The sequence below is a fragment of the Anoplopoma fimbria genome, chromosome 6 (assembly GCF_027596085.1).
Source record: "Anoplopoma fimbria isolate UVic2021 breed Golden Eagle Sablefish chromosome 6, Afim_UVic_2022, whole genome shotgun sequence".
NCBI classification, from domain to species: domain Eukaryota; kingdom Metazoa; phylum Chordata; class Actinopteri; order Perciformes; family Anoplopomatidae; genus Anoplopoma; species Anoplopoma fimbria.
The window spans coordinates 22,076,093-22,089,108 of record NC_072454.1 but is presented as its reverse complement, the minus strand read 5'-3'; the positions used below and the strand labels follow the sequence as shown (position 1 = coordinate 22,089,108).

The 13,016-nt window shown below is 42.4% G+C and overlaps 1 protein-coding gene across 3 annotated transcripts in view; it reads left to right on the top strand.

Moving 5' to 3' along the window:
* Positions 1 to 12,751, top strand: part of smap1 (small ArfGAP 1) — a 105,649-nt gene extending 92,898 nt beyond the window's left edge. For all 3 annotated transcript variants that reach the window (XM_054600097.1, XM_054600095.1, XM_054600096.1), the window contains 3 exons: positions 3,361 to 3,550; positions 6,897 to 7,129; positions 10,368 to 12,751. In XM_054600097.1, the coding sequence (XP_054456072.1) occupies positions 3,361 to 3,550; positions 6,897 to 7,129; positions 10,368 to 10,490 (546 nt within the window). In that variant the 3' untranslated portion in view covers positions 10,491 to 12,751. The remainder of the gene's footprint in view (positions 1 to 3,360; positions 3,551 to 6,896; positions 7,130 to 10,367) is intronic.
* The last annotated feature ends 265 nt before the right edge of the window (positions 12,752 to 13,016 follow it).

Genomic DNA, 13,016 nt, shown 5'->3' with positions numbered 1-13,016 from the left:
GGCCCACCTTCCGCCCTTCTCCTTCTCTTTCTCCCTTCCTCTCACCTTTTCTTAACTCCCTTCCTCCGTCCCCCCATTGTTTTCTCCTCCATCCTTCCCTTCCCTCCTCTCCGTCTCCTCCCTCCTCCTGCTATCTCTTCTCTCACCTCCCCCCCTCTCCTCCCTTCCTTCCCTCACCCAGTCAAAGGAAGTCAGCAGAGAGAGACGGAGGGGAGCAGCACTGCCTGCTAAGCAGTTGAGCACAACACACTTCCAAAGCTGTGTGTGTGTGTGTGTGTGTGTGTGTGTGTGTGTGTGTGTGTGTGTGTGTGTGTGTGTGTGTGTGTGTGTGTGTGTGTGTGTGAGTGTGTTTGTGTGTGACTAAGAGAATTCAGAGTGTTTATTCACCAAAAGAGAGCGAGAGAGTGGGTGTGTGTGTGTTTTGCAGAAGACCCTGTTTATCACAGTCACCCTTATCGTATTCATGAAGTCCAGCTGACTATCGCCTTCCCTTTTCTCCCTCTGTTCACTTCACACACACACACACACACACACACACACACACACACACACACACACACACACACACACACACACACACACACACACCTGAACAGAGCTCTTAAGCAGGTGTTACTTTTCTGGCAGCTCCATCCATTAGACATAATGGTTGTGTGCCTGAAAGGTTTAAAAAAAAAAAAAAAAATTAAAAGGTGCATGTGAGCAAGACAGTGTGTGTGTGTGTGTGTGTGTGTGTGTGTGTGTGTCTACCTCTCTTTGCAGCAGCCTAATTAACGTCATCTGTCTCACTTACAGTGACAATGCTTCTCCTCTGTTGTCTCAAGTTTTCTTTTCTCTCCCATCCTTTTATTCAGCTCTTGCTCTCCTCCCCTTTTATTTTCATCTTGTCTCTTCTATTCGCCTCTCTCCTGTTTTACTGTCTTGTTTCATCTTTTCTCTGCCTGATATACAGAGTATGTATGGGTTTAATATACTCCCGCTCTGTGTGCCCAGTTTGTCTGTGTTAAGTCTCGGTTATGCTTTCCACATGGATAAAGTTTGGATCTTTTATACGCCGAGTGGATTTCTCTTCATGGCAGACAGATATTCTTCCAAACTGTAGTTGGCAGTGTGTTGAAAACTCATGTCTACGGCATGGTTTCCATGGTATCCATCAGGCGGCAAGCTCCGGTACAGAAGGGTGAATTCAGAAGTATCTTAAAAAACAATTCTCTCTAACAACCCGGTTGAAGAAAGAAGTCAGATTGTATAGAAGTCTATGAGAAAATGACTCTACTTCTCTCATGATTTATTACCTCAGTAAACATTGTAAACATGAGTTTATGGTCTCAATCTCTAGTTTCAAGTCTTCTTCAATACAGCATGATGTATATTTAGTAAATGATGCACAAAGTGGAGTATGCTTTCGGGCGGTCTTACTGGGATTGACAGGTTGCTACCAAAGGACGTATACGGCATCTGTATGTCACTCCTCAGCCGTCCAAATATGGTCACTTCCGTTCACTGGTTTCAGGAAAGCAAGAACAGCGACAGCCATAATCCAAGATGGCGACAGCCAAAACGCCAAACTCGAGACTTCAAAATGTTGCTTCAAAACGGCAGTCCACGCACCAATGGGTGACATTGCGACGACAACGTCCACTTCTTATTAACAGTCTGTGGTTTCCACTCAGACGCGTCCATGTAGCTTTTCTGATGCATAGGACCGTTTTTGGTACTGATCATTAAAGTGTAACTACCAGCAGCCTGTATTAAGCTACCATCAATTAAACTTTTACTTCAGATGTTAAACATTAAAAGTCTTCCAAGAAAGGGAGCTGCTCCAAGGCTTTTAGTGTGAAACGTGTAGGCAGGAAGTGTTGGGTTTCACTTGGTAAAAGTGATTCTTCAGAGATGATGTAAAAGAGGGCAGTGAGTTTACCTCTCTAAGTTCTTGAGGTAAACCTTTCCAGAGAGTTGGAGCCCTAACAGCAAATGTCCTGTCACCTTGTCACCATCAGCCTTGACCAGGTACCAGCTGACAGGACTTTATCATAAGAGCTCAGATTTTACGGAAGGAATAAGAGGCTAGAGAGCCAGGTGGCTTATTGCTAAAACATGCAGGGCCTTAAAAGTCAAGATGAAACATTTTACAATAAATTCTAAAAAGGACAAGCAGCCAGTGAAGGGAAGGTAAAATAAGGGAGATAAAATCATGCCTACGAAATTTGGTTAAAAGTCTCGCGACTGCGTTTTGGACACCCTGAACGTAAACTTGTGGAGCTCTACAATTAACTTTACAAGTGTGAATGCGACATCGTCTTTGTGAGATATCAGTTCGTCAAAATAAATGCAGGTTTTTAAACTGTGTGTGTGGTTTTGTTATTTATATTTTTTAAATTACAATCAATAATTAATTAAGAAGGTAAACAAGTTTGAGAGGTAAGCATTCCAATTTTTCGATGATAAAGACATTCACGTTGCATAACAAAAGCTTGTTTACAATAAAATAATTCAAAAAAATCAGTTGGAGCACCAATATTTAGTATGTTACATAAGTTGTTACCAGGCCAGTGAATATTCGGCCTACCTGGACTGCTTGCCAGGGGAAAAAATGGAATACGGCCCGTGACTTTACGCGACTCGCATATCCTTCGTAAAGAAAGGGGAGGATTTACTTTTAATTGTATAACTAGCCTGATCACAACACTCACATGCCGCCTTTACAGTTAACATTGGGCCTATTGCAGAAATCCATGGCCCGCCCACAGATTCTCATCTGTCGCCGGGTCTGATTAGCGGAAAATAGCATTTCTGATAAACAGTGAAGCTGGTGAATAGTGCGACTCTGTTGTTGTACTAAAAGAAGAAGTGCTGTACGTCTTCCATAATTTAACAAAAAACATTGTAAAAATGAAGAAAGGGTTGAGTTTGTATCAACAGCAAACAAGAATCAGCAGAGAATTAAGATGGAAGGGAATGAGAAAAACATCTGAAGATGAAAAAATTAGGCATAAACTCACATCTACAATATTAACCTTTTTCAAATGGAGTTTTCTTCTCTGCTGATCAGGTATATATAGGCTCCAGCCACACTTTAATTTAGTATTGTTCTCTAAGGGATTGGAAAATAGTTGTATGGTTTTAAAAAAAGTAATTTTGGGGCAAAATTTTGGCAAAAGAATATCAGCACTAGTATTGAAAAAAATGTGAAGCCTTACTGTTGGCACATGCAACTCTGCACTGTATTATATATACATCCATGTGTGAGGTGAACAAGAGCAAGTTTAATCTATACACTGAGATATAAATATGTTGGGGTGATACTATACATATTTAATGATGTTTCTCTGCATCCCCCCTCTTCTGCCTCCCTGACAGTCCGGCTCTGGTACAGCACCTTCCCAGGCAGACCCCTCCACCTCCTCCTCTGCCTCCTCCTCTACCTCCACTACCACCACCACCAAGGCGGAGGAGAAGAAGAAGCTGCTATCTAAGGACTCCATCCTGTCTCTGTACGCCAGCAGCTCAGTGGCCACTCAGCCGCAGAGCCAGCTACAGCCTGCTGCAGGTGCTCATACGCACGCACGCACGCACGCACGCACGCACACACACACACACACACACACACACACACACACACACACACACACACACACACACAGGCAGCATTTTCATTCACCCTTTCTCGTCCACGTCGAGTCAGATGAGCTGGATCGTCTCTTCCAGTATCTGCATTAAAACTGAGTGGCTAAAAATGTGTTCACACCAAACTCATTTGAATTTGCAGCATTTTATTTCTACATCCTCCTTTAATCTGGTCAACTACAGTAAATACCCTCAACATGCAAAGACTTGAATAAAATAAAGTCTACTGTTGAGATCTCAGCTGCTCAACCAAAGCTTTCACGCTGTAGTTTACAGCTACAGTGTGCAACAAACCCCGCCTCAACACCAGGCATCACCACTTTCATTTTGGCGTTGGTTTTATGGCGATCAACTGTACTGTTATGGTTCACTCTTATCAAAAAAAGGTCTGTTAAACCCACTACACTATACTATCTGCACCAAACAGAAGAGCAAGCTAACGTGAACGTAGCGTAGCATTTGGCAGCTAAAGAGCCAGATATTTTCCTCAGGAGTTGGTGGGGACTAACACAAGTGTGGTTGCTATCACGTTTGCTAAAATGCCGTTTTTTGTGTTTATTGCTTGTTGCGCTGCCCCCAAGTTGCCAGGGAGGGAGGTTAAAAGGCAGCAACCTCACATATAAACTGAAAGGAAAGACAAAGTTCTACCCTGGGAGGTTTAAATTGAGGCAAAGGCGTGTTTGCTTGAGTTGAAAATGTTTTAACTGGAGCAATGTCATATGTCATTGTTCCATAAATGTACAGAGAAAAAGAGCCAAAAGGAGCTAGACTGGATGAAAATAGCCGATACAGGTGGAATGCGATGGCCGAGTTTTGAGATCTTCCAGCAACTGAGCTGTCAGACTAAGCCTGCACAAAGTCTGTATGTATGTAGATAGCTAGCCACAGCCTTTTGCCTAAAAACACTCCAAATTTCTGCAAATGATAGTGGTGCGACGGACCATAAAACTCACGGATCGGATCGAATCACGTGTCAGAGTCACAAATCGGATCACAGATTGGATCAGCAGAAAAGAAAAAAGGGAGCAAATCTAACTTTTAGAGATCCCTCATCACGTTTTTTTGCTGCCCACTCTAACTGTCGATCATTGATGATCCATATTTGCAGATACAGATCCCTTTGTTGTTTGAATAGCCGTTAGCGGTGCTGCTAACATTACTAGCCCTTCTCCTGTCAATTCAAACAATGATTGGCTGTTTACAATGTAACATTATCAGAGATTGGCCACTAGAAAAGCATAAAAGATGTCCTGATCATATATTTTACTGAATATTGGCTGATATCGATCGTCAGTAAAACTTTATTTCACACTGTGATGGGTAACGTTACAAAGTGTAAATAATCTGCGGTTCACATGGATCCCGAACCGTTGGGGGGGATCAGTACAGATCACGGATTGACAGTCGACCGTTACATCACTAGCAAATACCATGAAAGGAATTTGTTCTAAAATGTAGTATGTCCACACCTTTACAGACACACCCCAAATGAAAACATAGAACGCTGGTTCCAAACCTTTTTTGCCTTGAGACCTAACACCCCCCACCCCCCAATTGTTCTAGGTTGCATTGTGTTTATGAGGGCCCTGCCCCCAATGTTTGAAGCCAGTTACGTAGAATACATCCTAGATTTTGCCATAACAAATGCTAGCTGTCCAGGCGAGGATCCTCAACAGCTACCATGTATTTTGAATTCAAGGAGCGGCAGGTCAAACCACTTAAATGTGTAATATAGAGAGCTAAAGAACATGCACATGGTGTTTCATAAACAGGGGGGCGAAAAAACACACTGTCATATAAGCACAAGAGCGCACACTCAGACGTGGGTGTTTGCACACACACAGAGACACACACACACACTTTCACACAAACATTAGATGAAAGATGCATTATATAAATGGAGGAGAGTGATGGCAGATGAAAGGTCAGCGTGCTGAAAAGTAGGCAGGTCCACTTACCGGAGTCCCACCGCAGCAGCAGCACAGACAGACAAGCAGATTCACGCTCCTCTCACAGATATTATGTGTAAACACTGACGTATGTAAGCGGCTGTTTATACATATGCATGCTACGTACATCAACCTGCATATTTGGGAGCATGCAGGAAAGCGTTAGCGGTACATATGATTTCCTGAATGGTGAGAGACAGGAGGCAGCAGATTTGTACACAATGACTGCATCGCTGCATGATCACACTGATGGAGGATTGGGGCTGAAAATCAGCATGAAGGGCTTTCTGCTGCTTATTGTCCTCTCTTGAGTCCAAATAGATGCTGATGGAGATCAAAGCCAAGGGAACATCGCCAGGCTAATGCCTCAAATCACTGACTTTCATCCTGTTTCTGTGTGTGTGTGTGTGTGTGTGTGTGTGTGAGTGTGTGTGTGTGTGTGTGTGTGTGTGAGTGTGAGTGTGTGTGAGCATGGATGCCTATGCAGGATGCTTGTGGATCTAAGTGCAGCTAAAAAGGTTCCAAAATACTACAAACAGTCCATGCATCCTTGATTGATTTATACTTTGAACCTGAACCAGTCGAGGATTTTAGAACTTTGAGATATGAATTGCGCTTAAAGAGTCCATATTTCAGCATCAGGTGGATTCTCCTGACTTTTTGTACGTGGAGTCAACACAGCTGACTAATATTAGAGGATATTTTGTCCATTAAAATATTTTTTCTGTTCCTTGAAGTCTTCCCACTCAGTAATAAAAGCCTGATAGATGTGTGTCTTATTTTGCCACTTATCACATTCCCACAATGGTCTCATGTGGTGCTGATGGGTGTTTTTAATGAAATATGACATTCTGCGGATTCAGATTAAACATTAGAGGCAGTAATAAAAAAGTGTTTTTCCATTTTGGGAAGTTTTTAATTTCACGTTAATGTTTTTTCTGACTTTAAATGTATAATCGTAAATATTTTAATCACGGTTGATTTTGAAGCCCCGTTTGAAGTTCATTTTAACAACACAGATCCTTAATTTGACCCATCCAGGGTTTACCGTGGTGCCAAATGTTTTGCACCCCCTATGGCTGCTTCACAATAAAAGCCATGTTCTGTGTGCATTAGGAGAGTTAACTGTGAGACTTCACCACTAACACGTAAAATACAATAGCAATTTCTCCCTTTTTAAATTCACTGTTTTCCTACATATCTTCATCGCAAAACTGGATTCTAAAAACTGTTTATTTACTTCAACACAGCTCTGTTATGTTGAGCTGAAAATATATGCCTGATAGTTGGAATAATGTGTGTGTGTCTTTGCTCCAGCAGGAATGTACGTGGGCCAGCCTCAGATGCAGTTCACCCCGCAGGGTTTCGGGGCCGGAGCCGTACCACCCACCACCAGCACCACCATGATGGGCGGAGGGGCCGGGATGTCCGGGATGTCCGGCGTGGCTCTGCCCAACGGCGGCTACGTGGGCATGCAGCAGCAGAGCGGGATGCCAGCCAACCAAGGGCAGAACATGTATGGCATGCAGCAAGGACAGTGGAGCATGAGCCAGGTAACACTATTTATACACAAACACACTCAGAGAGGTGGTGCATAACTGGTTTTATGGCAATGGTGAACTCATTTTAACATCTGGCTGATTGTTATTCCTCTCCAGTTTCTCTGCACATTAATCTTTTATGAAGCACACTAACATGTTTACTGTGTGTCTAGTAACCCACATAAAAGTGTCATAAACATAGCGTCTTATTTCATCCACACCTGCTGTCAAAGAGTTCCATTAGCCTGGTCCTAAAAGTTAATATATGATCTTCTAGTATTTTCTGCTCCCTGCTGCAGAGCACAGTGAATCAATGACCTCGCCCCCTTTCAGCCTTGTTGAAAGCACAAGAAGAACCGCTTCAATTAAATATAAAATGTGTTTTATCACCAAAGTTACTGTATAAAAAAATTCTGTCGAGCCACTTTCTTGTCCATCTGCCCCTAAGAACCTACCAGGAAATTACTGTGTGATGAATTCACTATGTTTGGAACAACGTTATTTTAAAATGTAGAACTAGCTGGGAGTGACACATGACCAGGAGAGGTATACTGTATATCGAGCATTCGCAAAGAATGGGTAGGGACCCACAGATGGGTCGTGGGAGGTTTAATTAGGGTTGCCAAATACATTTTCAGTACAACTTTGAGTCACATAAGAAAGTCAGAATGTTTTTATTGTTCTGCAAATTGTTGCTTACTTATAACCAGGCGACAAACTACTACAACTACGACACTCTAACGGGCTTCAGGGGGCGACTCCTCTGGTTGCAAAAAGAAGTCAGATTGTATAGAAGTCTATGAGAAAATGACTCTACTTCTCTCTTGATTTATTCCCTCAGTAAACATTGTAAACATGAGTTTATGGTCTCAATCTCTAGTTTCAAGTCTTCTTCTATACAGCATGATGTTCATTTAGTAAATGATGGTCCATTTAGAGTCAAACAGACCATAAAGCAGGGTATGCTTTAGGGCGAGCTTACTGAGATTGACAGGTCACAGCCTCTAGCAGTATACGGCGTATGTAGGTCCCGACAGCAAAATCCAAATACTTTCGTTCACCGGTTGCAAAAAAATCTGATGTTCCAAGATGGCGACGGCCAAGTGGAGGCAGTAAAAATCATCGGGAACGTCCATTTATGCACAAACTCAAACTTCTCTCCTTACAAAAGTCTGCTGTGAAGTGGCTAGTGGTGGTTTGTCATTTTTTAAACGTCGATCCCCAGAAAGGTTTGTGAAATACTGTTATATAAACTATAATAGAATAATGGGAAGCTACGTCATTAGTTTTGTCATTTTCATTCGGCATGTGTTTCAGTCCAGTATTATTCCAGTAATCAAACATTTAACTATAGACAGTTTTACCCTCATGAGCTGCTGTATGAGCTTTAGTTTCCTGGATCTGATGCATTTTTCCTTATTCAGACAGATCAAGTCTTAACACCAGGTGAAAAATGGCTCTTACGTTTCATAACTTTCAAATCTTCCCAATGAATGAACCAAACTCTCTTATACATACGCAGCAAGTTTACAACGTCAAGTCAATTTTTATTTAAACAGCCCAAAATCCCTAATCTGTCTCAAAGGAGCTTAAATTGAAGCTGCACTGCCAATTAGGGATTTAATTAAACAAGACATTAATTATCAAGCCCAACACAGTTAATAAAAACATCAGCTAAGTTAAGTTAAAGCTAACTGGATATTTAAGTAGTCTGTCGGCCAACATCAAGGGAGGAATGACATCCGACCCTGTTTTGAAAAATGGATATGATCTCTCTATGTTCGAATGATTTTAATATGCAACAAAGTAAACATATCTGTCCAGCAGCAACACGAAAATGAAAAATACTCGCCTTTGAATATTTTGCATTGAAGGTATTCATATGGACAGTGATGTGAATTTGTGACAGTTTCAACAGTTCAATTAAAGGTTTGTGCAGGCAGAAAACCAACTACCAAGATCATATTGACCCAGAGCGGCGTCTGGCAGTCTGTCTGAGCTAAACTGTAGTTTAGCCTGAGCTGCCTTTTTCAAGGTTGAAAGGAGTCGTAAATATTGAGCTCTATGTTGTTTTACACTGTGGTGAACAATTAAAAAATGTCTGCTCTGGAAGAAAAAAATTGCAACACTTCTTCGCATCATAATATTTGAGTTCAGACAGAAAAGTATCCACAACAAAAGTAACAGTTTTTGTGGCCAGCAAAGAACGCACAGTTAAAGACGAGTTGAGATTGAGTTGAGACAAGTTTTTTTATAAAAGCATCAAACGTCATGTTGTGTGGAACGAACATATTGAAAAAGGTCCTGTACAATGTACAACGACACAGGATGGAGAAGATTCAACCTTTACAAAGGCAGCGCAAACCAGAGCCACTCGTTCGGTTCTTACTTTTCACATAACAGCCCTACACATATGACATTTGCAGGCGAGTATTTTCGTATTTTTATGATGTTATTCGTCACGCCCCTGTGTGTAAACCTTAAGTGTGTTTACCTGCTGCTCAAACAAACACACACCGCTTATACCCCTTCATATCAAACAGTGTACTGTGTGAGTGTCTATGGGGGCGGGGGGGTTGCACTCGGCACTCAAAATTGTTGTCAGCATCTGACATCTAGGGAGGTTAATGAAAGATCATAAATCACCAGTGAGACACACACATTCAATGTGGGTGGTGGATGACGACGTGTGTGTGTGTTTGTCTGTGTGTGTGTGTGTGTGTGTGTGTGTGTGTGTGTGTGTGTGTGTGTGTGTGTGTGTGTGTGTGTGTGTGTGTGTGTGTGTGTGTGTGTGTGTGTGTGTGTGTGTGTGTGTGTGTATTGCGCAGGAAGATGGAATGGAATGGTGAGTTGATGAACGAGCACACACACTTACCAGCACACACACCACCACCAGCTCTCAGATGACCAGATAAACGAGTAGCGCTGCACCAGAGCACATTCATAATAGATAAGGCGGCAGGATGGAGAGCAGGGGAGCAGAGAAGTATGGGGGGAGGGGGGGGGGTCTTTAAGAGCGGAGGCGAAGGTAAAAAGCTAAGGATGGAGGCATGGGAGTTGAGCTAGAGGTCGGTGAGTGCCTCCCCTTCCACCCCACCCTTGGCTCTTGGATGAGGGAATATCTGTCTGTTTCAGCTCTGATGAATTCTAACACTGACTTCCCTCCTCTCTCTCTCTCTCTCTCTCTCTCTCTCTCTCTCTCTCTCTCTCTCTCTCTCTCTCTCTCCCTCCCTGTCTTTTTCTCACTCAGATGACCCAGCAGATGTCAGGCATGGCTGTGAGTGGTGGCCAGTCAGGGGCCCCCGCGGCCGGCTGGCCCGCGGCTCCCCCGCCGGCTTCCGGCCAGACCCTCAGCACTCAGCTGTGGAAGTGATGAGCAGGAGGTCCGGAGGAGGAGGAGGAGTTAAGGGGGGGGGGCTGGCTGTCATATGGCAACAAAAACAGCCAGAAATTCACTCCTCACCCACCCAGCTCCAAATAAAGAACGCACAACGGGGGTAGTTTGACTGCCTTCAATGCCCCCCCCCCCCAACTCCCCGAAAAAAGAAAAAAAAAAAAAACTACCCACTATGATTATTCAAATAAGACAAGATGACATCACACTGGATGGAGTGGGGGAAATAAGAAAGTCTGCCAGCTGTCGCGTCCCGCCTTTCATTTAGCTTCCTTTTCTTTGTTGTCGTTGTCTGATGAAAGCAACAAAAACAGCAGAATTTGCAAGAAAAGAAGACTTCTGGACCGATAACTCCAAGAGTCTATTATAGTAATATGGTATCCTTACCAAAATGGATAGTTAGTGAATAGTCTTTCTATACTTACAGTAGATATGGCTTGTGGTTGGTCCCTCCCTCTGCTGTGTATATTGTAACCCCTCCACCCCTCTGTAGGGCAGATCGTCGTCTGAACAGTACTGTATTTATGTGATTATGATGTGAACCTCCCGCTGTATTCAGAGCCATAGAAGGGAGGTTGATGCCTCCGCCTCTCAATACTTTGAGTTTTTTCCGGGTTACTTTAAGGTGTCCTGTGGTGTTTACAGTAGCATTGCTAAAACTGGGTTTAAAGTTGCTTATGGTGGATGTCATTTTGGTGGATGTAATCACGTAATTTGACCAGTTTCATACAAAGAATTTGAAAACATTCAACAGTCAAACAGTGTCTCGTTACAACAAGTTTTTTTTTTTTTCTCCAACAGCGTCCAGTGGTCCACCTATCTGCTCAACTGTAGAATTATATATAACTTAAAGTCTACATTTGAAAGATAGTTAAATAACTGCACCACCCACAGGGTTGTCATTGTTATAAACCTATATAAGTCAGCCCATGCAACGACTTAAGTGAAAAGGTTACCAATGTTAATGATACAATCTCATGTCTGTCTGCTTGGTAATGAGCTGTAGCCAAAAGGTGATTAGCCTAGCCTAGCTTCAAAATTAAAAGCAGGGGGAAACGGCTAGCCTGGCTCCATCAAAGGTTTTAAAACAAATCTGCAAAGTACCAGAACCTCAAAGCTCATTAAGTGACTGAAAATACCTTTTTTTTTTGTGAATGCCGCAATAACTGTTTCACAGTGTAGACATTTGAGACACAGTGTAACAACAAGTACTCAAATTAATAAAAAAAATTGCCAAGCTGTAGTTGAAAGAAAAGAGTCAAAAGCTGAAAAAGGTTTGGAACCCATAATAAATATTTACACTACTCCGGCTGTATCACCAGTATCAGTACATTTATATGCAGATGATTCAATGCTGTTTGTCCTACTGCGCACTGGTTGAAAACAATCCAAGCTGATCCTTTAAGTGATTGCTGGGCACCCCTTGGTCCCAGCTGGGTGTCTTTGATGGCCACCCTGTGGTGTGTTCAAAAAATAACGAGCTGTTTTTAATAAAAGCTGGACTCCGACCCAGTGAAGACTTTCATTGTTGCTCCCCAACGCATATTGATGCGCTACAGGAATTGCGGCAGTTTGTCTTTACTGCACTTAAATAGCAGAGTAGGTAATACTGTACCTCCGGCTGCGTCGTGGTTTCTTTGGTCATGTCGTTGTCATGGGAACGGCAGAGTCGAGTGAACTGTCGGATCACTTCAAACTGCTGGGGAGGACTTCTATGATCTTTATTTTCTTTAAAAATAAAAAAAATGGACCAATGTTGCTCCCCTCATGTTTGACACTGTAACTGTATATTCTGCCATCCACCATCTTTGTTGTGGTGTTTTGTTGTGTGCAGTACAATAGAAGCACAGTTATTCTGAAGCAAATAAACCTGGGAGAACAATCAGAGGGCTAGACGATGGGATGGGAAACAGGACTGGACAGCGCTAGCAAAAGGGGACCTGTATGAAAAACCCTGGATGGGTCCCATAACCACTGTCCAGTCCTTGTTTGTTGGGAGTAAGAACAGAGGAGCAAGAGCAGAAGTGGATAAACATACTATACTAGTTTGATCAGAAGTATCCATACATGTCGATACTGAATATTTGAAACGGTTTCAATACTCATTATAAACAGTATCGATACACATGTTCAAGCTGTTCTCTCTTGTCTCCAAAAGCGGGTTAACACACACACACACACACACACACACACACACACACACACTGCTATTTATCTTTTAATAAAGATCTCAGATTATATGCCCTCAATTGTGTCATTTCTTTCCTGTGGTAGTGGAAATGGTTGAGATTATTGTTGTTATTCAAGGTGTTTCGAGGTTAGACATGTTCACTAATACACACATATATATGCACAAAGAGTTTCAATCACAATCACACACATTTAATAAAGGTCAGTAAAATTTGTTTGTAAGGTTTTATAATAAAGGCAAGATTTGGGGGTTTTTTACAGATTTTTTTTTTTTACTTTCTCTCCAATTGCAATCCAGAATATATAATGCCCTGA